This window comes from Diadema antillarum, unplaced genomic scaffold (assembly GCF_040938485.1).
Source record: "Diadema antillarum isolate AM-2024a unplaced genomic scaffold, OU_Dant_1.0 seq00001957_RagTag, whole genome shotgun sequence".
Lineage (NCBI taxonomy): Eukaryota > Metazoa > Echinodermata > Echinoidea > Diadematoida > Diadematidae > Diadema > Diadema antillarum.
The window spans coordinates 320030-344625 of record NW_027272617.1 but is presented as its reverse complement, the minus strand read 5'-3'; the positions used below and the strand labels follow the sequence as shown (position 1 = coordinate 344625).

At 37.3% G+C, this 24596-nt stretch overlaps 2 protein-coding genes across 2 annotated transcripts in view; one reads left to right on the top strand and one right to left on the bottom strand.

Annotated features, from left to right (window-relative positions):
- LOC139713410 (DNA primase large subunit-like) overlaps positions 1–2006 on the top strand; it is a 56746-nt gene extending 54740 nt beyond the window's left edge. The window contains exon 12 of the mRNA XM_071625145.1: positions 1580–2006. Within this exon, the coding sequence (XP_071481246.1) occupies positions 1580–1767 (188 nt within the window). The 3' untranslated portion in view covers positions 1768–2006. The remainder of the gene's footprint in view (positions 1–1579) is intronic.
- Positions 2007–9776: 7770 nt separating this feature from the next.
- Positions 9777–19932, bottom strand: LOC139713396 (BSD domain-containing protein 1-like). The gene is made up of 8 exons (XM_071625131.1): positions 19856–19932; positions 19614–19680; positions 17506–17622; positions 16822–16989; positions 14803–14970; positions 13328–13487; positions 12057–12722; positions 9777–10683 (listed from the first exon to the last, which is right to left on the bottom strand). The coding sequence occupies exons 1-8, from the start codon at positions 19864–19866 to the stop codon at positions 10547–10549; spliced, it is 1494 nt and encodes a 497-aa protein (XP_071481232.1). The 5' UTR covers positions 19867–19932; the 3' UTR covers positions 9777–10546.
- Between the last annotated feature and the right edge of the window lie 4664 nt (positions 19933–24596).

Genomic DNA, 24596 nt, shown 5'->3' with positions numbered 1-24596 from the left:
ATAGCAGTGCGAGGTGTGTGGGCCGGCTTCCAAATTTTTTCATATAGACCTTCTTCATGCGTACATATGATAGACAATTTTTAAAGAGGATTTAACCCGAAATATTATGTGGATTCTGTAAATGCAGAAATACACATCCGTGAAATTTTAGGAAATGTTAATAGACAAGCTGGATCGACCAACTTTCCTCAAACATCACTTCGTTTGTTCAGCTCTATCTGTAGCAATGAAATTTCTGTACTCGCATAAATTATCTAGTACAATATATCTAATTTCTGCTTTTATACTTTATAACTCGATTTAAATTAAAATTTTGACCGATTTGTTTTATTGTTTGTTCATTTGTTTTTCATTTGTTTATGTAAAGAGTAAGGTAAAATAGACAAAGTTTGATTAGCCCTTTGATAGAACCTAGTTTTAAAAAAAAAAGAAAAAAAGAATATTATATCACGAGGAGACCTGTTCCGATTATTTCTCATATCATTTTAGGGTAAGGTTTTTATATCTTTTAAGAATGTTCTTTAGCTAAACCGCCAGTCATATAGAGCCATCTTGTATGCATTACAATCTTAAATTTTGTAATGTTGAGTTTTCAAGCTCAATGTAGTTTCATTTGAATTTGATACAGTCCCCCTTTGTTTGTGTGTGTTGTAGCAACATGGCAGTGTGTGTACGCCTACGTGCGTGTGTGAATGGTTTTTTGCTGCATGTGTGTCACCTGGATAAATGGAGCTAATTGATGCACGTGTCACGCTTTCTTTGTTCGAGGCTTTAATTGAGGTTGTAATCTTGTAATGGACAGATAACCGGAGATGACTTCCCACAAATTCAAGTCCGTGAAGTTGCGGGTTGGTAATGGCGAATGGCGCGAAGCGTTACTCTCAAAAGCCTCGTGCATCCTTCAGAGTCAATCTACCCGTCAGTCTTTACAGTGAAATGAATGCGCGTTTACTGTATAAGCTGTTATTTTAGCGAGGGTTTAATTTTCGCGAATTTCACGAATCATGATATAGTTGGATCGCGAATTTAATATGGTTCTCGTAAAACTTGTGCGTGTTCAAAACGTGAAACGTTTTAGATCACGATTGTACCATGGAGGTACGAGGCTCGCCTAGCCAGCGAGTAGTAGGTGCCTACGTAGGCGCCTACGTAGGCAGCCTACCTCCTTGCACTAGCGGCGGATACTGTTCGAACTTTAAAACCGTATACCCCTTCTCACTTCAGCTGTATGGATTTAATTTTTACATGTATCTAAATTTCTCTTCTCTGCAAATCTCCATGCATTTCTCTATTAGAGATGTTGTTTTGATGCCATTTTTATTGAGATTGAATTGTGTGTAAATGTAAATAAATTTTGAATGTGTTTCAGTGTGTTATCTGCGTGCGTTTTTTTTTAAATATTATTATTAACAGATTTTACTGAGTAATCATATTAGTTCTTTGTACATCTATCAACATACATATATAACTGCATACATCTGTATCTGTGTGGGACCAAGCAGAAATCCCCTTGTATCATTCTGTAACTTTATGTGAATGCAATTTCTGTTTATCTCTATTTTTCTGTACGAAATACCAGGGTTCTCATCGACCCCGGCCGGTCGAAGACCTACGATGCGCTACTCGTCGTCGCAGCGCTCGCAACCCCCGTCGCAGTCATCGCAGGCGACGGTGAAGACGGACCCCGAGGCGGAGTTCGACGAGATGGATATCTCGTTCGAGGAGGCCGAGGCACTGGAGAAGGCACTGACGGAGGCTTCTGCCTAATAAGAACTGAAGACGGCAATTCACAGCGCCACCAGCTCTTCCCGTGTGGCCAGGATCGGAGTACACTTCCACAAAAAGTGCATCAACTTCCACACCCAAAAGGCGTGGTCAGACTGGCAAAAGATCGCGAAGTTTAAGATCGCTATCTATAAGATCTCGAAGTTTTGCCAGTGTGACCGCAAACTTCCCGCGAAACTTTCCGCGAAACTTCTCGATCTGTTTGCGGGCGGTGTCTCCGAAGCGCGAAGCCATTGTCATGTACAGATGTGCATTGTTACGTCACAATCACCAACCATCGGACGGCGCAATCCTTTCTTCCGCGCGTACGAATGGCCCAAACTTTGCGATCTTAAACTTCTCGATCTTTTGCCAGTCTGACCGCGCCTAGTAAAGGCTTTTAAGATGTGATATCTCTTCCTCCTTTGTGTGTGGTTAAACAGAAAAAAGTGTGGATATCATATCTTATACATGTATGCATGTGTTGCTCCTGCAGTTGGCACGTGCGTGCAAAAAATCAGATAATTATTGTCAGATAAGCTTTTTCCAAATTTGTTGACTCTGTAAGGGACCACTCTATAATATCTCTGATGCTCTGTGCAGGATTTCTTGTGTCAGGTGAGAGTGAATAAAGTGAGGATAACTTATCTTTATGTGTTCCTCCTGCAGATAGTACACGACATGTGTGGTAAATAAGAGAATTCTTGTCAAACAAGTGACTTCTAAATTTGATGGACCTTTAAGGGACCACTACTCTAAAATACCTCAGAAACTTTGTGCAGGATTTTTTTTTTTTTCTCTCTCTCTTCTTTGTGTCTGATGAGAGTAAATAAAGTGAGGATAGCTTATCTTTATGTGTTTCTCCTGCAAATGGTGCATGCAATAAATCTGAGAATTGCACAAACTTACTCCAAAATTTGATGGACCTAAGGGACCACTACTCTAAAATGCCTCATATACTTTGTGCAGGATAATTCCTAATGGAAGTATAAGAGTATGTATGGGATATGTCATGAGATCTTTGGAGGTATTGGATGACAAATGCCATAGCAACCTTAGGAATATTTAATCATATATAATCCATCCAGAACCCTCTTGAACATGCCTGCAGTGATGTGCTCTGTTTTCACGCAAAGATCTCCGTAATAAGAGTCAGTCTTATAGTACAGTACAATTTTATATCATATGTAGTGATAACGATGCTAATAATTCTAGGGATAATCACAGTGATTATAAAAATGTTGATGATATTGATAATGGTAACATACTCATTATGTTATAGATTTAAAGATGAAAATATTATTATATGGATACGGTAGTTGTGGAGAGAGGAAAATCTATGTGAGATTTCATCATAATTTGTCGGACGCTCATGAATAAAATGGCAGTGATAATTTGTGAATACCGCAAGTGAAAATGAGTCATAGACAAGGAATCTGGTGCAAGTCGATACGGACGTATCAACAAATCAGAAAATGTAGCAAATTAAGTCTAAACCTACGAAGACCGGGATTTTTTTTTTTTTTTTTGGGGGGGGGGGGGGGGGGCGGAAGGGCTAAGGAGTGGTTAAACAATCAATAAACCCTATACCTTGTCAGAACAGCCCACAACCAAACCATGGTACTGTGTGATAATTCAAGCACACATGGTCTGAAATGTTTCATATTTTCTTAATACTCATATTTCCTAAAATACACAAATTGTTTGGATGACTGCATAAGATCAATTACCTGTTGTGTTTGTTATGCTAAATATGCATGTCTCAATTTCATTATGAAACATTGCCAAAGTGACTGTATATATCTCAGGTATACATCTGCCCGATTTCCTCACTATTAAATGACACCTCCTTATCAATGCCTATAAATATAGATGTTACGTCAGCACTCATTCTGACCAACCATGTAGGGTGCTGAGCTTACCAAGACCAGCTTTCATGTGGAAATTCAGATTGCATATATGCAAGCTGTAAATACAAACTTAAGCCGTTATTCAATAAATATACAGTGTATGTATGTAGACAAGCCAGTTATGCTGGACTGACGTTATAGCCATACTGTTACCTATTCTCAATCCGATGTTAAGTTCTGATTTCTGTGTAGCCTATTAAATATGTCTGAGAAAAACAAACAAATGTTTGCACATTGTACTGCTTCTTCATCAATGCACATATTATATGAGAAGCAAAAAGCATAAAAGAACCCCAGATTTCTGGCAAAAATGTCAACTTTTGGAAGCAACAAGTGTGTGGTGAGTATCAGTGAGCATAATCTGTTTCATCAGATACGTGTGTGGGAATAATGAAGTTCTATGGATAATACATTATGTGAGCAAGAAATGTACAAAATATTAAAAAGGATCAGATATGTGTGTGGGAATAATGAAGTTCTATGGGTAATGCATTATGTGAGCGATAAATGTAAAAAAACAAGGAAATATATAAATATATATATTTACAAGAGCTTCCTGAGGATGCTAACAGAGTTTTCCTTGCAAACTCTTTCAAGATACTTTTATAGATTTCAGTAACTTCAACAGCTACTATGAGTGTAACAAGAAATTGGACTGTTATGTTTTAAATGTACATCATTGCCCAGTCATACCATGTGACTGCAAGCCTACTGTACAAGAAAGCTTTGAGCAGATGGTTATCAAAGTTTTCAATACCACCACTTGGAAGATCTTCTTGTACACTGTAGATATCGGTACTTTACAATATGTGATATGAGTGGAACATACGTCATAGGTAGGATAGGCCACACGAGTAGGAAGTATCAAGAGCTTTGTGGGGATGATAACGAGCTTTCATTAACCCTTGGAAGATGAGCAGATTCTCCTATAACACGCACTCCCCACAGACATCTCCCCAAGTATGCTCAGTACTAGTCTTGAACGGGTTAAAACCTCTTTCCAGATACACAGTACTAGCATAGTTTTCAGTAAGCACCCGACAATAATTTATGCATAATGTGTGTAACCGGGAAAAAAAGTTGTTCCACTTTATGTTAGCAGACTGTCAAAACCACATGATTAAGAAGTGCATTATATATGAGAGTTTCAGCTGATGTTCATCGCAAATTCTTTTGAGGCACTCTTATAGATTGCAATGATGCACATGTACACAGCATGCTGTATGTGCCTAACATGACGTGAATATGTGGTTGTGTTTGAATTACACCTACATTGTAATTTCCATTAGGCAGACTTATTGAAGTGTTTTCACCGCTAAAATCAAACTCACTGACATTGATAAAAGAGTACATGTATGACGCTCTGGGGATAATCTTGTATATCTTTCCAATGGTTTACAGATTTTATTTTCATATTCTTACATTATAATATACTTTGCTGATTAACATAAGCAGTTCATTGTTAAGCAGCTCTTATGTCACCACTCAGATAACACTCAAAAGTGTGTCATTCTAGATGCCATTTAAAGCGGACCCATCCTTGAAATTCCTGGCAACATTTCTTTAGCAAGTGTAGTCATGATATCAAAGGTCCCATGACAGGATCAACCGTGCCTTTCCAGGAATTTGATTCCTTTGACATATCAACACTTGATACTGCCAAAATAAATGCCATCTGTTGACTGTAGAAATAAAACAACAAAAATATCTTTTGGCTAAGAGTGAAAAACTGAAGCAAGAGTCATAAAACTACTAGTATCAGGATTGTTTTATCATTAGTGTGTCATTGTACTGATAAAACTCCTGACGGACATTCGACTAACTCGGCACCTATCGACTGGACACAATTGTAATCAATCCCACAAATGGACCAGAGGGGAAATAGCATGTGAGCTGTCATCTGCTCATTATTTTCAGGCGGTTGATGTCACAAGGTGGACACTTTTTCTTTCTTTCTTTTTTTTGTTGTTGTTAAAACTGAAAATTACACACTTTAGATTGGGATTGAGTAACACCACAGATTACGACACTGACACATAGGTGTGAAGACATCTCATTAACCACATGACACTAGAATCTTCCAAATAACAAAAAATAGGAATGTGGAATCTCCATGGACATTGGGGAAAATGAAAGTTCATCCCTTCAATTTTCAATACAGTTTCCCGTCTTTGTCAGCTACACCAGCGCTACAGTAACAATTTTGTTTGGTGAATATGTGTACCAACACGGACAAATGAATGGTATGTTTGGATCTAATGGACTCACTTAAAGGGAAGACAAGAGAGGGGGCATTGGCAGTGAACTATTTGGTTTTTTTTTCTGACTGCACACACAATGATGTACAGTGATAACATGAACGTGGATTAAACCATGGCAGTCTGCCATCTCATTACACTTGAGCTACGGGAGCTGGGGCCTGTTGCATAAAAGTTACTTATTATGGTAACTTTGCCATCCAATGGTAACTACCATGGTAACAATAATCAACAGCCAATCAAAATCAAGAATTCCATGGAAGTTACCATTGGATGGCAAAGTTACCATAATTGTAACTTATATGCAACGGGCCACAGAAGAGGGAGCTTTTCTGTATACAACTTATTTGGACAAATGCCATCCAGTGAACAGTGATCAAAACAAAAAGGAGGGGGGAAATAGCCTCAATAGATCATAACTACCATCACATTTCACGTTCATGGTTTTGAATTCTGCATCATTCTGTACAGATATTATTTCTGAGGCGGCGATTTCAGTCACAGCTCTTGATGAAAGATTCTTTCATATATCACTGCAATATTTGGAGGAATGAAACCCATGACCACAACGTTTGACACATCATAAACTTTCTTTACCTCACAACTTAGAGGTACCAAACAAACAAAAAAAAGGAAAGAAAAAAAAATGAGACCGATCTGTGGTTTTCTGAGAGGCATCTGTAAATTTGTACTTTGAAATAAATCCCTGCAACACCTTTAGATAGATCTTTGTCATAAGCCCCAAAAGAACCCATATCTTGCTGGAATTTTTTCGTAACATCCACTGATGTTCTTTTTTTTTTTCCTCTCGCAAAATGGTTATTCTATAATTTGACAACAAAATTGATTCTTCAGCCATCAATAATACTTCATTCAATTTCATGGATGTTACAAGCAATACATGTATTGTTAAAAGATTTAAACATGGCATATGCAAAGCAAGTCTCACATGGACTTTGTCAATATAACTTCAATTTAACACTACAGACATTACCTCACAAAAGAATAAAACTTTACTGTCAATCATGTTTAAATAATCCATTCTCTGTACTTCTATATTCCACAACTGGAGCACACATCAATTGGAAAGGGGTGAAAAAAAAAGAGGATAAAAGAAGAATTTGTAATTTTGGAGGGGGCAGCTCTGATAGTCACTTTTCCTTTACTTCACTTATTCATACATGAATTAGACCCTTTCCTTTGAAGTTTATATGTTTTGGTCACACCTGTAAAAGTAAGTGATATTGATAATTGCTCAATCTGTGTCATCTTCTTGATGCACATCCCTCAACTAATACAGTGCACTCCCGTTATAATGAACACATTTCTAATTTCCGTTTACAACAAAGTACAAATTCAGGTCGCAACAACATCCACTCTATGTTTTATATGTTTATTTTTTTCAGTTATAATGAAATTTCCATATAATGAAAGAAAACTGCCAGTCCCGAGCAGTCCCGAGAACTTCGTTATAACGAGAGTCCACTGTATTAGATTTTTAACAAAGTAAACTTTGCACTTCTACGAAATGTATTTGCAAAATGCCATTTTCCACATACACATACATCCATGTTTATACTCTTTAAGCCTATCTCAGCATCATCTCAAATGCCATTCACATTGAACGTAAAAAGGATACCACTCATTGAAAAACGAAGAAGTTAGCACAGTTTGAAAGCAATGTTAAAGGTCAGGAGAATTTCTGTTACATGAAGGCTCTGTCGATTTTTCTTTTCCTCCTAGCTTTTTCCTTTGAAACCTCACCATCATACAACACAGCTTTACTACAATGGCAAATGTAAAGTATGTACTCAATGCCCTTAAAGTTTTTGATAAGACAGTTGAAGTAGGTACACATATTTAAAGTAGTAACAGTAGAGGAAAGAAGGTCCATTAGTCTGATACATCATACAATACATACACATTTTGAATTTCCTGTACAAAACAAAATCTTAAAAATAGCATTCAATACCGATTAAAAAAAAATAATGAAAAAAATTAATAGATGAATTAAATATCCGACAATATTCTTTTTAATGTACACAATGAAAAAAAAAATAGTTACATTGACACAATAATATTGATAGATACACCTCTTAAATGTCTTGATAAGTAAATCTAATCATCTTGGTAAATTTGCAGTCACATGTTGCTCTCTCTCATACTGACATTGCAGTGTCTGAACAAGGAGGAACCATACAAAGCAATGTGAACAGGCATAATGATAAGAATGTGTGCAAGCACATATCCTAAGGTTTCAAGAAAGCCCAGCAACTACTTCCCCTTAAAAGGCAATATTAAACAGTGTCGAAACACCAACTCTACTAACACAGCTTGCAATCCAGTGTAACCACTCAAACAAAATTTAGTCAGATGTTGTCAAATGAATTTGATAATGAAGTTGCAATGGGTCCTTGGAGCCTTCCTCGAGTTCATGTAGAAGATTAATTTGAAGTAGCATGATTTATACATTTCCATTTTACCAAGACAAATGGACTTGGTACACAGGAAAAGCATGATGAATGGTGGTACTGGTTTTGACATAAATGGCCTTGAAACCTATGTTTTTCCACAAGCTTACCCAACATTTTACCTTCCCTAAACCAACACTCCAGTTGGAAGTTATCGTTTGACACAACTGAAACTTGATATAGATCCCGAGGACTTGGCAATCTGGTTCATTTCATTAAAGATTTTGCTATACATGTATCTGTTACAAGAAGACAATACATCCCTAAAAAGCATACATTTTGTACATTTTAATAGGATGACAGAAATTACTCTTTTCATGCCCAAAATTGTTGTACCTAGGAAATACATACAGTAAAAACCAGAAATATTCGTGTGCATTTCAATTTTGCAAATTTAGCAACAGCTAAGATTTGCAAAATTAACATGCACACGAAAGTTGTTGTCTACATTACATGCACTGAATGCCAATGGCAATTAATGAACATTTCACGCCGAGAAAAAAAGACGTCGGCTCCAATTTGCTAAACTTTCATGCCCTGAAAATATCCTGCTTTACAGAGTACCGAGTTATACCAAGCTTCCACTACACGGTGTATGGTGCCTTGATACACACTGAATATGATTCTACATGTATTTGCCATTATAAATTATGCTGTGAGCCTTCCAGCACCCATCATCTAGAGATCCACATTTGCAGGATTACAAATCACATTTCATTTTTCAACTCTTGTCCACAGGCTAGTAGGATTTTCATGTACAATGTATGTTGGACCAAGATGTGCACTGCTAGGTGAACATTTCATAATTTTAGTCAACCTTCAAGATCAGTCTACAGAGAACCCATTTCCCAATAAAAGCTTGATAGGATGAATGCTCGGGCCAAACATACAGACCCAGGAGTGCAAGTATGTCTGCTGCCCTCTACAGGCAGCATTGCATGTACTGTAGTACAGTATCAATCTTAGTTTGCATGATGAATGCAGGAGAACAATAGAGGATCAATCAACCTCGCTTCCAGTAAATCAGAAAGGTGTGTAGCTCAACTCAATGGAAATATTAACAAACAAATAACTTAGATACCAACAGTACTAGTCTTTGCTCATTATTTGATATAAATAACATGTTTTCATTTAATATTGAATATCTCTGACCCTCAGAATTTCTAAAAAAACAGATAAACCATAAGTTTTCTCATACATACATTAAATGGTATTTTTTAATTTTATTTAATTTTGTTTATATTTCTTGGTATTTTGTTTAGTACTTGCTGGCTTTAACATATTGCAATCATGCTTTCGTCCAAAAGGAAAAACCAGTTTCTATTTGTTTGTTTTTTTTTAATTAAAGAATCAGAGTCATTGATCAACTCCTCCATAGAACAATGTAAAAACATTGATCTCAAACCTCACCATCAATATGTGTGACAGCTGAAATGTCAAAACTCTAGGTTTTCTAAACTTCTTTCGTCACACGAAATGTCAGCATTTTTCCAACTTGTTCAAGTGTATAGCTCAAAAAAGTTTTCCCTTCAAAAAAATAATCAATAAGAATACAGACACAAAGTCCCAGATGGAATTTTGAGTTGAAATTGCACTGTTCAAGATTTTTGCTTCCATAAAAGATCATTCAAGGCCAGAGTGAGTAGTAAGCCAGTAGGAGTGCATTAGCATACAAAAAGAGCAAAAAAGAAGAAAAAGGAATGATGAATGGAATTGTTCAGAGTATGGTGTATTCTATCAAAGCGTTTCTTTCTAAGCACCTTGAAGCGTAATACCCTAACATGTCAGATACATTGTGACGCACAGAGTCAGACATACAGTATTTCCATATGATGAAAGCAGCTGAGAGAAACTGGCATACCTAAGGTAGGATAATTTCTGACTCTATTTACACAACCTTGAGGCAATGCTTGCCTCACACGTGCTCTTTTCAGAGAAATATAGATCTACTCCATCGTGAGAATACAACACCTATCTGATTTGCTTGAGTGGTCATGCATGAACCCATACAACTGACATGATGTCTCAATTCCATTCTTTTTTTTAATCATTTTGTTAAAATAAACTTAACCTAAAGTTAGGTAAGTAGTGACATAGAGAGAGAAAGAGACAAAAGACTTGTTTTTTCAAGAAAATTATGGATCTACTCCCAACTCTCCCAGTCATCGTCAAGGTCATCATCGACAGTTGACATCAGCTTCGTCGAGGCGTTCTTCATGTCCTCCTCTGTGACCTCGATGTCATCAAAGTCCTTCTCCCAGTCGTCGCTCAAGCTGGATTCTATTCAAGGACAACATTGTATGGAATCCGAAATGTTCACAATAGCAAATTGAATGTCACAGCATACGTAAAGATATGCTCGAGTACAGAGCACCTAAATATGTACAGCTTTATAGCACCTCTGAAAATGTAAATTTTTTTTCTCTTTTTTTTTTTTTTTTGCTTATACACAAGGTGTTGAAACCCCAGACAGTTAGACTTATCACATCAAACATATGTTTAGTGCACAATAGCAAAATAATAGCAACTGTAATTGTTAGTTTTTCGTCTTTCATCCACTATTAAAACAGTAATGTTCTCTGGACACTTGTTTTGCTTAATTCTCTGCTTTTTCATTTCATAAACATTTAGCAATATGAAATATTTCTTTTGTTTACACTGGAAATTCAACTTTCAAACAAAGTCAAACATACAACATGCAAGTCTGACATTTTGTTGCATAAGTCTATCACTTTAGAGCTTTGAACTCTGCTGGGCATATTTTGATGGAAAAATAGTTATGCTTATATTTACAGACATCACAAAAAAGAAAGTGACATTTAAGTACCACAACTTGCTAATTAAGGTTTAGTAACTGAAATAATGCAAGACTCCCATCCAGTTTAGGATAATTAACTATGCCTAAACTTCACAAAATTTACGCTAATCAAATACCAGGATGTTGGACTTGGCATTCACGCATCTAACCAAAGGTGTGACACCATCGGAAAGACTTCTATTTGTTTCACATTTGCATCTTTACCCTCAAGCACACCGGAAGAGTGAACAATTCTGCCTTAGAGGACAAGTTTACCCAAATATATGTGTAGATTGAGTAAATCAGCAATATTAGTGGAACACACTGATGAAAGTTTGAGGAAAATTGGACAATCCATTCCAAAGTTTTTTAGTTTTTGTGCAGCCACTGCTGGATGAGCAGGCTACTACAGTTCATGATGTCACATATGCACGATATAAAGAAAATATGAAGAGAATTCCACAAAATTTCATTCTTTGTGAAATGTACACATTCCCTGGACTTGTTACTGACACATGTTTAGGATAACATTGTTCCCCCAGCTTTCTGGAAGAGGTAAGGCAAGCATTCTTTGGTTTTGCTACAAATATGAAAATATGCTGAATTCTGTTTATATTTTCATATTGTTGTACATACGTGACATCATAAACTGTAGTAGTCTTCTCATCCAGCGATAGCTGCTCAGAAACTTTAAATATTCATAACTTTTGAGCAGATTGTCCAATTTTCATCAAACTTTTACTGATGCATTCTGATATTGCTGCATTCACTCAATCCGAATGCTTGGTGGGTATGGTGTGTAAAAGAAAAAAGAAATGCATCATATTTCAGTACCATGGCAATTCCACAGCCCTACCTCTATTGCTGGCCTCAGAAGCTACTGGTGAGGTCTGCTCCGTCTCAACAGTCTTGCCATCCTCTGCACCTGGTGTTTCCACTGTGAGTTCCTCAAGTTTCAGGGTGTCCTTGGACTTGTGGGTCACCATGTCCGTGTCACTTTTCCTCTCCGTCTCCGCGGCAACAACAGCCTCCTTTGGTGGTAGGGACTCCGCACCATCTTCGGCTGTGGAAGACACTTGTGTGGGATCGGAACTGTTCGATTCTGCCTCTTCTTTTCTCTCCATCGATTTGCTTTCTCTGCTTGGTTCCTGTTTCTGCCCTTGTATCGTTTCCAGGTTTTCATCAGTCCTTGTTGAAGATACCGTCGATTCAACTTTCTGGTCCGTTGTCTTAGAGTCTGTTGCCGAAGTCGTGGGCATTTGCGAAGGTATAGTCTGCTCCTTGGCTATTTGTGAACTTGTTTCTGAGTCCTGCATCATAGAATTTGATTCTACTGGTCTGTCACTTCGCAACTGTTCGGGTTGGTCAGCAGAGGATCGGTTTGGTTGGTCCACTTGTGACTTTGTCTCCCCCTCAGCACCGCATTCGCTGAGCCGCTGCTCCGCATCTTGCGGTAGGACGACAAATCGTTCGACTCCGGACTGGTTCTTGGTAGCTTCTGGCATGGTGTCCCAAGTTTCGTCTGACAGAAAAGGGATAATCAAAATTTGCCATTATAATGCATTTCATTTGGTAAACTGATAGAGATGTTCTTAGAAGAATTAAAAAAACAAAAAAACAACTCCTATCAGCAACTGCCTATCAGCATTTAAGAAAACTTTCACAAGAGCAGAGATGCCATATAAACAAAACAGCCACTAAAATTGGATAAAAACTGAGAAAGTTCTTGAATTGTACAAATTTTGTTTGATTTTGCATAACAGCGTTACCATAACACAATAACAGATGCAAATAGATCTGGCAATGATGTCACTACCTTGTAAGAAACAACATAGAAGTGCAATGGCAGTTGTGAAGGTTGACCCAGAATTTTCTTTTCCAGAGAGAATGAGAGAAAATTTTGAATGCTTGAATGCAAAACAAAAAATAAAAATAAAGAATAAATGGCACTAATATTACCACAATGAGATGCTGAACATTGTCACCTTAAAAAAGACAGGATGTAAACATGAACTCCTTAGAAAGAGAGAAAACACAAGACTATGAGATACTGATGGACTGATTTCATGTGTTTTCTACAAAGAACAGTTTTATTCTGCAGTCAAAGTAACAAGATCTTCCAGAGACCTTCATCCCCCCAGCCGAGGTCCTCCTCTTCAAACTTCTGAGATGACGTCATCTCGGCCCGCTCTTTCAGCGCTCGCCTCCGTGCCTCGTCCTGCTTCAGCTGCTGGACGCGGTATAAATAGCGCCCCCAGAACTCCACATGGGACACAGCAGCCGGTACCTGTTCACAAGGCGAGAGAACATCCACATCAACACTTCCAGACACTTTGTGGTTATGGAGGTAGAAAAACGTTAAATGACATTCTGAAGCTAGGAAGAGTTTGTAAGTGGCTAGCTGATTGTCATAATGTGGTGAGAGTCTCAGGAACAGAATAACTGCATACATGAACAGTTACTTTTCAAAAGGTGCTAAATCCATTTGAAAGGGGAAAACTTGGATTTTTATTTCAAATGCTTCAAAGTGTTTTCACTCTATGAGACTTTATGTCCCATAAATAGTGTCATTTAATTATTAAAGAATTTATATTTTGGAGGATTTTGTAGATTTAGCACTTTTTGGAACAAAAATTTAAGCACAGTAATGTACAACATGTAAAAGTTGTTTTAGTGACTAGTTTCTGTGGCTGTGAATTTTCTGGGATGATTTGTAATTTCTACCCAATCCCATCAAAGAACTTATATGCACAGGAATGAAACATTTCACAGTTTTTTTCTTAATCAAGTACTGTAAGCTGTTACTTTCACATACAGATATTTTCGTGAATTAGGAAGTCACAGACATTTTCGCGGGAGGTTGTTTTCACTGATCGACACCGAAGCTATCATGAATGCATTGCTACCATAGCGTATAGCAACATTTTTGCGTGTTGCTTAATTCGCGATCCAATAGTGATTCGTGATATTCGTGAAAATAACAGCTTATACAGTAATAAGGGTCATCTGAAATGCTACACAGGTAGGGAAGCTATCCAGCTTGGCCTTACTCTGGGGTCAAAGTGCGTTCAAGCATGCATACGGCTCTCTGATTGGATCCTGTTGGACTCGGCACCTGAAACCAAACTTATTTTTCATTGCCTGAATTCTCCATTTTTTCACAAGAATTTCAAAACATTTGAAGAGATTATTGTACGCAACTCCTAAAAATGAGTACATTTCTGTCAAAAAGTCCAATTTGATTTTTTTAAAAATGGATTTGGCACCTTTTGGAAAGGAACTTGTCATATGTAGGGAATCCTTCACAGTGATCAAGTGTAATAAACACAATGTAAAGAAGTACCTCACTGGCATTGACAGAACAACAGTAAGTAAAACATGTGTTTGCCATGACACTTGACATGAGCCTGTACAACACAATGTTTGCTCTTTAACCTTTTTTTTTGTGCCGGGGCTTTTGACAGTGTGTACTTCGCTATGTTTTGTTTTTTTGTTTTTGTTTTTCCGCCACTCAAAGCACCCAGAGGGTTAAGTATATATTCAATGGATTAACCATGATACAGGATATCTCTTGGGAGATTTCTGCAGGAAGCAAGGCTTACTAGCTTGGTGTAGAGTGCTCGAACTTCGGTGTTGGCCACAAGCAGCTCGGAGATGTCGCCCTTGTACGACTCCACGTTGAAAGACTCCAGCCACTCACGGAAATCTGGGTGTCCATCGGGATCGCTGCAGTAGGTGGTTGGATCGGTCTGCATGGCATGCAGGCGAGCCTGAGTGACGGAATATTGAAGGAGCAGAAAGTTTGGTACACTGGCTATTCTTCAGCAAAGAGTTCACATATTTACAGATTTTTGAAAGCGTTTCCCCTTGAGAACGATTTAGAAAAAGACCAAATAAAATGCCAAAATATAATCACTACAAATATATTTCACTGGAATACCAGAAAATTTCAGTTTCAAGAAAGAAACCAATAAAGCAATACTATATGAGGAATGGTTCAACATCTTCAGTAAAATACAAAAAAGAAAGCCCCCATTAGCTAGCCAAGCCTCAAAAATAATCAAACTGTTCACAAAATAAGAAATGTAAAACAAAAACAAAAATCTTCCATCCAGCAGCCTCAGTTGCCATCAACTCTTAATGATGGGGAAATATCATTGCAGCAGCTTTGGAACACTTTCTGAATTATCACAGCAACACTCAAAAGAAAATGATAACAAGTATTCAAAAGGAAATCATAACATGTATTCAAAATATTTACACAATATTGACTGGCCTCTAGGGAGTTACCAGAAAATATTCTTTCAGTGCGGGCAATATCTATCTGGTATCTCCCTCAAGGCCAGTCAATATCATAATTATTACCTATCCCCTAGGTAAATTAGGAAAATATGTGAATACGGCTATGCACTATGATATAGATCAAGCCACATTTGACTACCTGTAGATCATCGCCAACATGTCGAATAATTGAAAAATTGTTCATCAATGTATATCATTGAACTCCAACTTCAAAGATACATACAGTGTATGTAGTTGTAACAGGCGAACTTCAAACATCTGAACGCTTTTGCACTTTATTTTTGCTTCTAATTCAGTTTGGAGAGTTGTAATAACTGATGGTCACTGTGCAGTTATTGAGCACAAATGGACTAATCATCGTTTGACGAGTAGTGCTGTTGGAAGTTGTCGACCTTGTATGAGTTGATTTATCGGCGTTCTTCTGCGGTGCGTGTAATCGACACGCAGCGACCTCCTTGAATGTTTTCTCTTCGTGGTCGATCGGAATGTTTACATGTAAAGCAGAAAGATGGGAAGAGAGATTCCACTCCTTCTCTTCCCACCTCCCTGTTTCACAGTGCACTCCTATAATTATAACGAACACGGTTATAACGAAATTCCGGTTACAACGAAGTAAAAATTCGGGCCGCAACGTTTTCCACTCTGTGCTCTTTTATTGTTTATTTGTTCAGTTATAACAAAATTCCGATATAACGAAAAAAACTGCCAGTCTCGAGGATTTCGTTATAACAGGAGTCCACTGTATATGTAAAACCCCGGATGCTCGTGATATGCTCTAATGTTGCCTGCTGAACTCACGACCCTGCAAAATATCAACTTTAATTGCCTCGCAAAACTACCTCGTATAGGTAATAATAACAAATATTCTGAGGGCTAGCAGATTATAATACTAGTATCTTCTATGATGTGATGGCATGACCAGACAATACATTGTCTTTGAGAAACAGCCATCCAAGATAGACTCTGTACATGATATTCCAAGTTAATCATAAGCACAGGGTTAAAACAGCTGATTCACTAAGCTCTAAAATAATCCTAAGTTCAATTGTTGATCTTCAGAACAATTTTGGGATCAATCAGTCCACAGAAGTTAGGAACTGTTTCACTAAGCCATTTGGGAACAACAATATCTTGGGCCCATCTTGCTGTGTTCCAGAAAACATCTTGAATTTCTGTTTATCGTTCCCAATTAGATCTGATCTGGATCTGTCCCAACTGTGGGTTCATCGTTTGATATAGTTTCCCAGATCCCACGAAGCAGGGCCCTGGACCTTAAAACAGCATGACTGGGTATGGAAGGCAAAGTCGGTCACTCTCACCCTGGCCTTGTCAAAGATGTGGGGATCTTTCTGGGCAATGGGGACAACATCTTCCCCTCTCTCTGTCTTCTCGCTCGGAGTGAGACTCTGGGAGAGGCCAGTCAGGAGGTTGGAGAAGCCAATTTTCATCCGGGCAGTAGTCGTCACGTCATCCTCATCCTCAGGTACCTTTGAGAGATGGATTATATATATTTTAGGCATTCTTCTATCATTTTAAAGTCATATAAATCATATTATATTGTAATATGCACAAAGAGAGGCTTACTTATCATAGATATCACAATCAGAAACACAAAGACACATCTATGGAACTGGTAGATCGACAAGCAGACAACGTTCATAGCTTCCCTTTTCGGTATCAGTGATACTGTATGGTTCTTTCCACAGGGAATAATTTTCCTTGCATCAGATCACATTTTGCTAAGCATTTTTACATCACTGCTACACAAATTAACTCTTTGTGTAGCAGTTTTTTTCCATTGAAGTGTACAAGATACCATTTGAAATATTGTTCATCAGCTGAAATTGCTATCAAATTTGAGTTGGAAAATTATTCCTGTACAATAAAACATTTCTCTTCATTTTCAAATTATGAACCACATAATGCATTGCACAAGAAGACACAAATGTGACTGAAAGATACTATAATTCCTTGTATCTTTTAAAAAAGAATGGTTAAATTACCTTAAGTTTCTCTTTGATTAGTGTTGCTGTACTGGCGGCTGCTTGAGCTGTATCTTTTTGGATGGTGGACCCAAACTCACCAAGATCCTTCTTCATTTGCTCCAAGGCCTGGCCAGACTAGGAAAGAAAATGGGTCACAACAATATAAGTGTAAAGACAGACAAAATATTAGGAAAAGACACCCCCCCCCCCAACACACACACACACACATACACACTCTGAAACAAACTAAAATAAAAAAACAAACAGCAACCTTTCCAACTCTCAATGAGAAAAACCGCTTTCAATGCATAACCACTTATTCAAAAATTACCCTTTTCATGTTTTATTTTTTTCTTGAGTTGAGGCAGGATTTGGAAGTCTGTCATGCACAGGTTTAGCAATTTAGTCTAAATCTCAACTTTCAGGAGGCATACTTGTTTGTATTTTTCTTCCTTTTCTTCTTTTATTTATTTGTTTATTTTTATTTATTTTTTTTTATTTATTTATTTTTTTTTTTTTTGGGGGGGATGGCTATTTCATGATAGAGTCCTTTGCATCCTCCCTCCATAGTAAACTCACAAAAGCAATTGTCATTCACACGATCATGAGTGCTTATTGTCTCTTTTTTTTCTCCCAGTTATCAATATGGTTGTGTTTATCAAAATGCATCATTGGCAGTTCTTTTCTTTTGCTTTACAAATCTACATACTAGGTAAAAGAGGTACCATAATCCAATATATGCTAACATTGAAGTATTTGAGCACTGACAAATTACGATTTAGATATCAGAGTTGCATCAATTATCCGTATGCATCAAAATACAGAACCTATTATGTGTTATAGGTTCTACATGACTTTTACATTTAGATCTTCAACACTTTGTTGTATTGTTTCAAAGTGTATAAAGGCAGAAAATGAATGCTGTAATGGGATCATGCAGAACACCCTCAACTGAGTGATGTACAGGTGTACCTTTGTACAGTAGTGTACGCACAAAATATGAACAAAACCTGCATTATGGAAATGTGCAGGACACTCCAGTTCAGCTACATTCTATACACTATAGACAGGAAAAGAGAACACTGTCGTAGGGTTGTCATGGTATTATCATTACTACTACAACTTTAGAAAAAGTCAAAAGTTTTATAAATCATCTCATTTTTACTATCTAATTTTTTAAAACTTCTTTTCCTTTCATTGAAGTTCATTTTGCACATACATATCTCCCTTCTGATCACCCTGGCTTGAGCATGTTGGGACTCAAAAACATGGCAATACAATGACAAGAATGAATTGAATTGAATTGAATTGCAGGTTTTGTTCATATGAGAACACTCAGAACAGCTGATGATTTGACAGATGGACTACAATGTATGCTTAAGAATTTCAACTTCAACATCAGAACTTCCTGTATGGTGTGCAATATGTCACCATCATTTATTTCATGTTATGGTATGTACATCCTACCATGCATCTGACTGGCTTTGCACTTTTGCTTTTTATACTGTTGATGTTGAGGTTTGGACTATATGACTTTGTGTACATGCATATATCAGCACCCGCACCAAGGTTCGACCTCCCATGCCAAGGTTCAACTGTGCGCAAAAGCATAGGTTTCTACATGTAGCAGACGGTCAAATTTTGGATAGCGTTGTGTTGTTGTTTGACCGAAAGATCGGTCTATATCTGGTCGTCGGGGATATGTTCCGCGGAGACTGCGTCTGGCTTCATGGATCCCCTCCAGAGAGTGATAACGTTCAAAAAATAAAAGAATCCTCCGGACAGAGACGGATCTTTCTGTCTATGTTGTTGTTATGGTCAAATTATGGGCAGTTTGCATTAGAATTCTACCAGTTACGGGTACACTGACTGTTTATCAATATCAGCATCCATTGCACTGAGGCAATCCTGGGTTTTAACTGTATAAGGGGGTAAAAGTATTTAAGCCTCTCTAGACTCTAACGTTAAAGAAAACCCATCATTGCAGGATTGCTTCAATTGAAATAACATGAATTGATCTGTTGTCAAAAGCTGAGAGTGAGAGAAGATCATCTGGTTGGATCAGTTTAACTCAAAGGAACCATTTAAAGGTACAAATCAAATGTTGCATTCTGAAGCTTTCTTACCTTTTCCTGGACAGTTTTCAGCCAGCCTCCCCAATCGTGCCCCCACCATCCACCCGCTTCCTCGTTACTGCAAGGCAAAATCCGAAGAAAGGCACTGGTTAGCCAATGGCAGCTGCAGTTACATTACAATTTGTAAGATTGACTAGAATATCTTCGTTCCAAAAGTACTGGTACTTATACTGATTAAATCATCAGGAACATATAAATAAGCACAATATGAAAAGTTACGGGCAAGGACTCACCTCTCGGCCATTTTGACGGCCACAGTACAGCACCTAGCTCAGCTCACAGCCACAGATATAGCTTTGTTTTGATGATGCGATGATGTATGACCTTATGACGATCTCTTTTACAGGCATACTCTAGCTCTCATAGCATTGTGTACAGTTTGTGATACATGTTACTCGCTGGCTGGCAATCCTATCTTAACTTTATTCGACCGTAGAGGGAGCTCGATGAAACGAGCAGAGCGGGTTGATTAGAAACGAGCCATCGATCATAATTATACTAGTAGTGTATTTTTTGCATTGAGCTACAATATACCAGGTAGGTTGGTGGTCATCATTATAATGTACACGTGTATATCATATTAAAAAAATGACTATCTAATAACAGAATACTTTCCTTCAATTTCAATTTTTAAAGAAATTACAGTGGGGTGAATTTATGAATTAATGAATTTATGAGTTGATATCAGAAATTATACAAAAATCTATTCAAGAAGCCTGTATTTTATTTCATTGAAATTCCTGAAATGCATTACTATATGTTTGGACTTCTTTACATGGATATTACAAAGTTCCACTTCAAGCATTAGGAATCGAGGTATTAGTGTGATTTTGTTCAATACCTGTTGTAAATTAGGAATGAACGTTTCTGGGCGGCAACATAATTCCTTCTCTAAAATGATATCATTGTGACATACATTACCGTTCACATTCTTTTGGAGAAGAAATCATGTAACCATGCCGAAACGTCCATTCCTCATTTAAAATACGTTTACCCTGACTATGTGTACGAACTAGTAATATATATATATATATATATATATATATATATATATAATATGAAGGGTTTGTTTGCAAAAACCGATAAGTCCATTTTTGAAGATTTTGAAGTACGATCTCTGTCATAAAGTACAAAATAATACATTTTAAATGATATATTGTCACTTCATATAAAGGTATATATTTTAAGTTATGGTCAAAAGAAGTAAAAATTTTCTTATCATTCTCTTTATTTTTCTTGACCTATAATCGCAAATATCTCCATTTGGCAAATATGGACTTATTGGTTTTTGCGAACAAACTCTTCATATATATTTTATAATAACACATCTTAGATTATGTTACAAGATCGTTGCTAGCAAAGTCTGAGGTTCATATGGCCCGCTGCCATGTCTCTGTACAAATTGCATTACTTTATCATATACAGATACACTAAGAATACCTCTGAAACATCACGGTCATTATCAAATAAGGCATTGGGGCCTTTTTGTTGTCTCTGAAATCTCTCCGAAAGTCATTTTGCTCGGATTATTTGATGATCAGAAAAGTAATAATCTAACGGTGTTTTTCTTCCCACTTCTCGCCATAGATTGCTGCTGATCAATTAACTGGCACTGAGTAAATTATCTTCCACCATCAAGATAATAATGCTGATAAGAATCATTGCGTTCATGATTATGTTGTTGATATCAATAACGACTATCATTTATTCTATCGTCATCACCTATATCTTTACTGTCTTATCACTATACTGTACATAGTTTTTTTCATCACTGCGAAATAAGTTCATAAGGATGGTTGACCAATATAGATAATGAGTTCTCTAAACGCATCAGATATAGTTGTACAACAGACTATTGGATGTATTTAGAGAACTCTTTATCTATATTTTTCATCATTGTTTTTTTTTTTTTTTAAGTGCTGCCCTTAACAGAAAATACATCTTCAAAAATAAAACTGAAACAAAGTTCACGTTGTAATCACCAACAGTTTATTTCGGCACACAAATTTTCAAGCGATTCTTGGAGAAAGAGCGAATCGCTCGAAACATTGTGTGCCGAAATAAACTGTTGGTGATTATTAGGCCTACAGCATGAACTTGGTTTCAGTTTTATTTTTGATGATATCATCACACCAACACGTGGGAATTTACTGAAGGCCCAGGGGCGGATCCAGGAATTCCGTAAGGGGAGGGGGGATGCAAACAATATTTCTGGTGTTACTTCTGGATTTTCATCTCATTTTTTCCTTTTATTTCTTTTTTTTTAAACGACAAATAAAGAGAGGCGTGCGCCCGGTGCGCCCCCCTCTGGATCCGCAACTGAGGCCTATATAATAACATATTATACACAATTATCATGTAACACTGATCAGCGTAAACGCCTTTTAAGTATCGTGTGTTTAATTGTGTCATTAACTTTTCCTGCAAGTTTCATCCAAATCCGTTCACAACTTTTTGAGTTATTTTGCACAGAGACAGACAAACAAACGCCGATGAGAACATAACCTCCTTCCTTTTGTAATTAAAATGAGTATCATTTTGAAAGAAAGATATTATTCAGAGGGGTGAAGGCTCAGGTTTGAGTTTCTTCAGTTTGTCTCCCTCTACAAATGAAAATTTGTTAAAAAGATTGCAACTGCTGATCTGCAGTTGCGATCTTAACAAATTTTCATTTGTATTGAGGGAGACAAACTGAAGAAACTCAAACCTGACTCTCACTGTTTAGGAGTGTAGGAGAGCATTTTCTTTTATAGATTTTATACTGTGTAAATATAGTCATCGTATATCCTCGTGCTTCCAGTCATTTCTTAGCAACACATACACTCCAGAGATAACATGTAGAAAACCAACACCATGTCTAAATAAAACTAAAAGAACAATAGGGTAATATCAAGCGCACAGATCGTGGATTGTCCAGGAAACAGGGAACGTTATGGAATCTTATACCAGTTTGACAAAAAAACCGTTCTCATTTCCACTCAAAATAAAGTTGTTGTTGGTTTTTTTCGGGTCGTGGGGTGGTCCTGATCGCGAACCAAATTTTGAAATTTTAGCAGTTAAAATAGAAATAACATTTGTGTGTGTGTGTGTGTGTGTGTGTGATCTAGGTTGCGGTCCCAATCGAACAGATTCGTGCAGTTAGTTGCCAAAAAACGAAAAATTATACAGCGATCAAACGAATGGTGACAGTAAAAATTTCAAGAGTTTTATATGCCTATATAATGCACTGCGCATGTGGAGCGATGCAGTATACAGGCCCAAAGAATATTGAATGGCCTCGAGATACAAACTATACACCATTCAAAACATGCGCGGTTCAATTCTTCACAACAATCGCCACCCAAAAATATTCAAATGCTTTAAAGGGTGCCATGTGTACAGTTCTGGTTGAGGTGAGGATTTAGCTTTTAACGTTTTGCAAGATATTCAGAAACCATTCTATGAGATGTCAAAGGGCATGCAATTCTAAGGGGTATCAAACGTTTATTTGATGAAAATCGGTTTTGAAATGGCCGAGATATCCAAAAACAAGGTGAAACAAAGAGATCCTAATAAAAGGCGTAGCCTGTCGCTTTTTATTATTATCACTTTTTTGGATATCTCGGCCATTTGAAAACCAATTTTCATCACATAAACGTTGAATCCCTCTTAAAATTACAAGCTCTTTCATATTTCATAAGAGATTTCTCATTTTCTCTCTTAAGAATGTTATAAACCTGAATCCTTACCTCAACCAGTACTGTAGGCCCTACAGTCCCTTTAACAATGAGAATGCTGAATCAAAAAGACACGACCCTGATCATGACGCACATTTAGAAATTTTTGCTCATTTTGCTCAATTTATTCATGACGTCATGTGTGGAGAACAATAAAGAGAAAATATAAAAAGAACTCCACAAAAAAAAATCATTTTTCATGAAAATTTCACATTCCATCAACTTGATAGTTAGATTACGTTAAGGGTATAGAAATAGTTCCCCCTGCTTTCTTACAGTCTGCAAGAATCTTCAGCCTCTTGAAGGAGACAGACTTAATCAGAAGAAGAAGAAGAAGCGGTTAGTCAAGTGTTCTTTCATTACGCTAGAAAAGTGAAAGCATGTTGGATTTTTTTTTACATTTTCTTTAAATTGTTGTCTACACATGAAGTCATGAACTACTAGTAAACGTCTAGTAGTCTCCTGATCCAGTGGTTTCAACACCACAACTTTCAAAATGCATAACTTTCACATCGATTTTCCTCAAACTTTCACTGTTGTGTTCTACCAATGTTGCTGCTTTCACTCAATCCACATTGCTCTTTGGGTTTTGGTTTCCTTTAAAAATCCCCTGATCACCACCACAATTTAATCATTTTTTTGTTCCTTGTGCCATTATCAACTTTTCCTGCAAGTTTCATTCAAATCCGCAACTTTGATTTACTTTGCACACAGACAAACAAACAAATAAATTATTTAAGCACACAAGCAAACAAACAAACAAACAAATCATTTTGCACACAAACAAACAAGTTCTATTTTACGCCGATGAAAACACAACATTCTTCCTTGGCGGTGGTATCACTTGTCAGCATGTTCAAAATCCCTCGTTATTAAAATACTTCGCACATTTTTGGCTTGTCATAGATTTACAAGCCTTCCTTCGTTCACGCGAAAATGCAGACTGCTTTGTGTGCATGTTGCGTTGACCGTGCAAAAGGCACAGGTGCACGGTGTGGGGAAGTTTGCGGCGCGGCGCGGCCCCGGGCGATCCGCGAGTGTACTATGTATGTGATGTAGTACTAGTATACTCGACTCGAGTGTACAAAAGTCAGGGAACCGCAGCATGCAGTGTATGTAAACATGACTGTACCGAAGCAAGGGTGTGAGCGCTGTCATCTGGTGGAGTCTCATTTACTAAAATGGTTTGAGCATTGCCGATAACTTTGCTTCTATTTGGGTTCGACCTAAAATTGAGCTGTATTTGGTTAGAAATCAG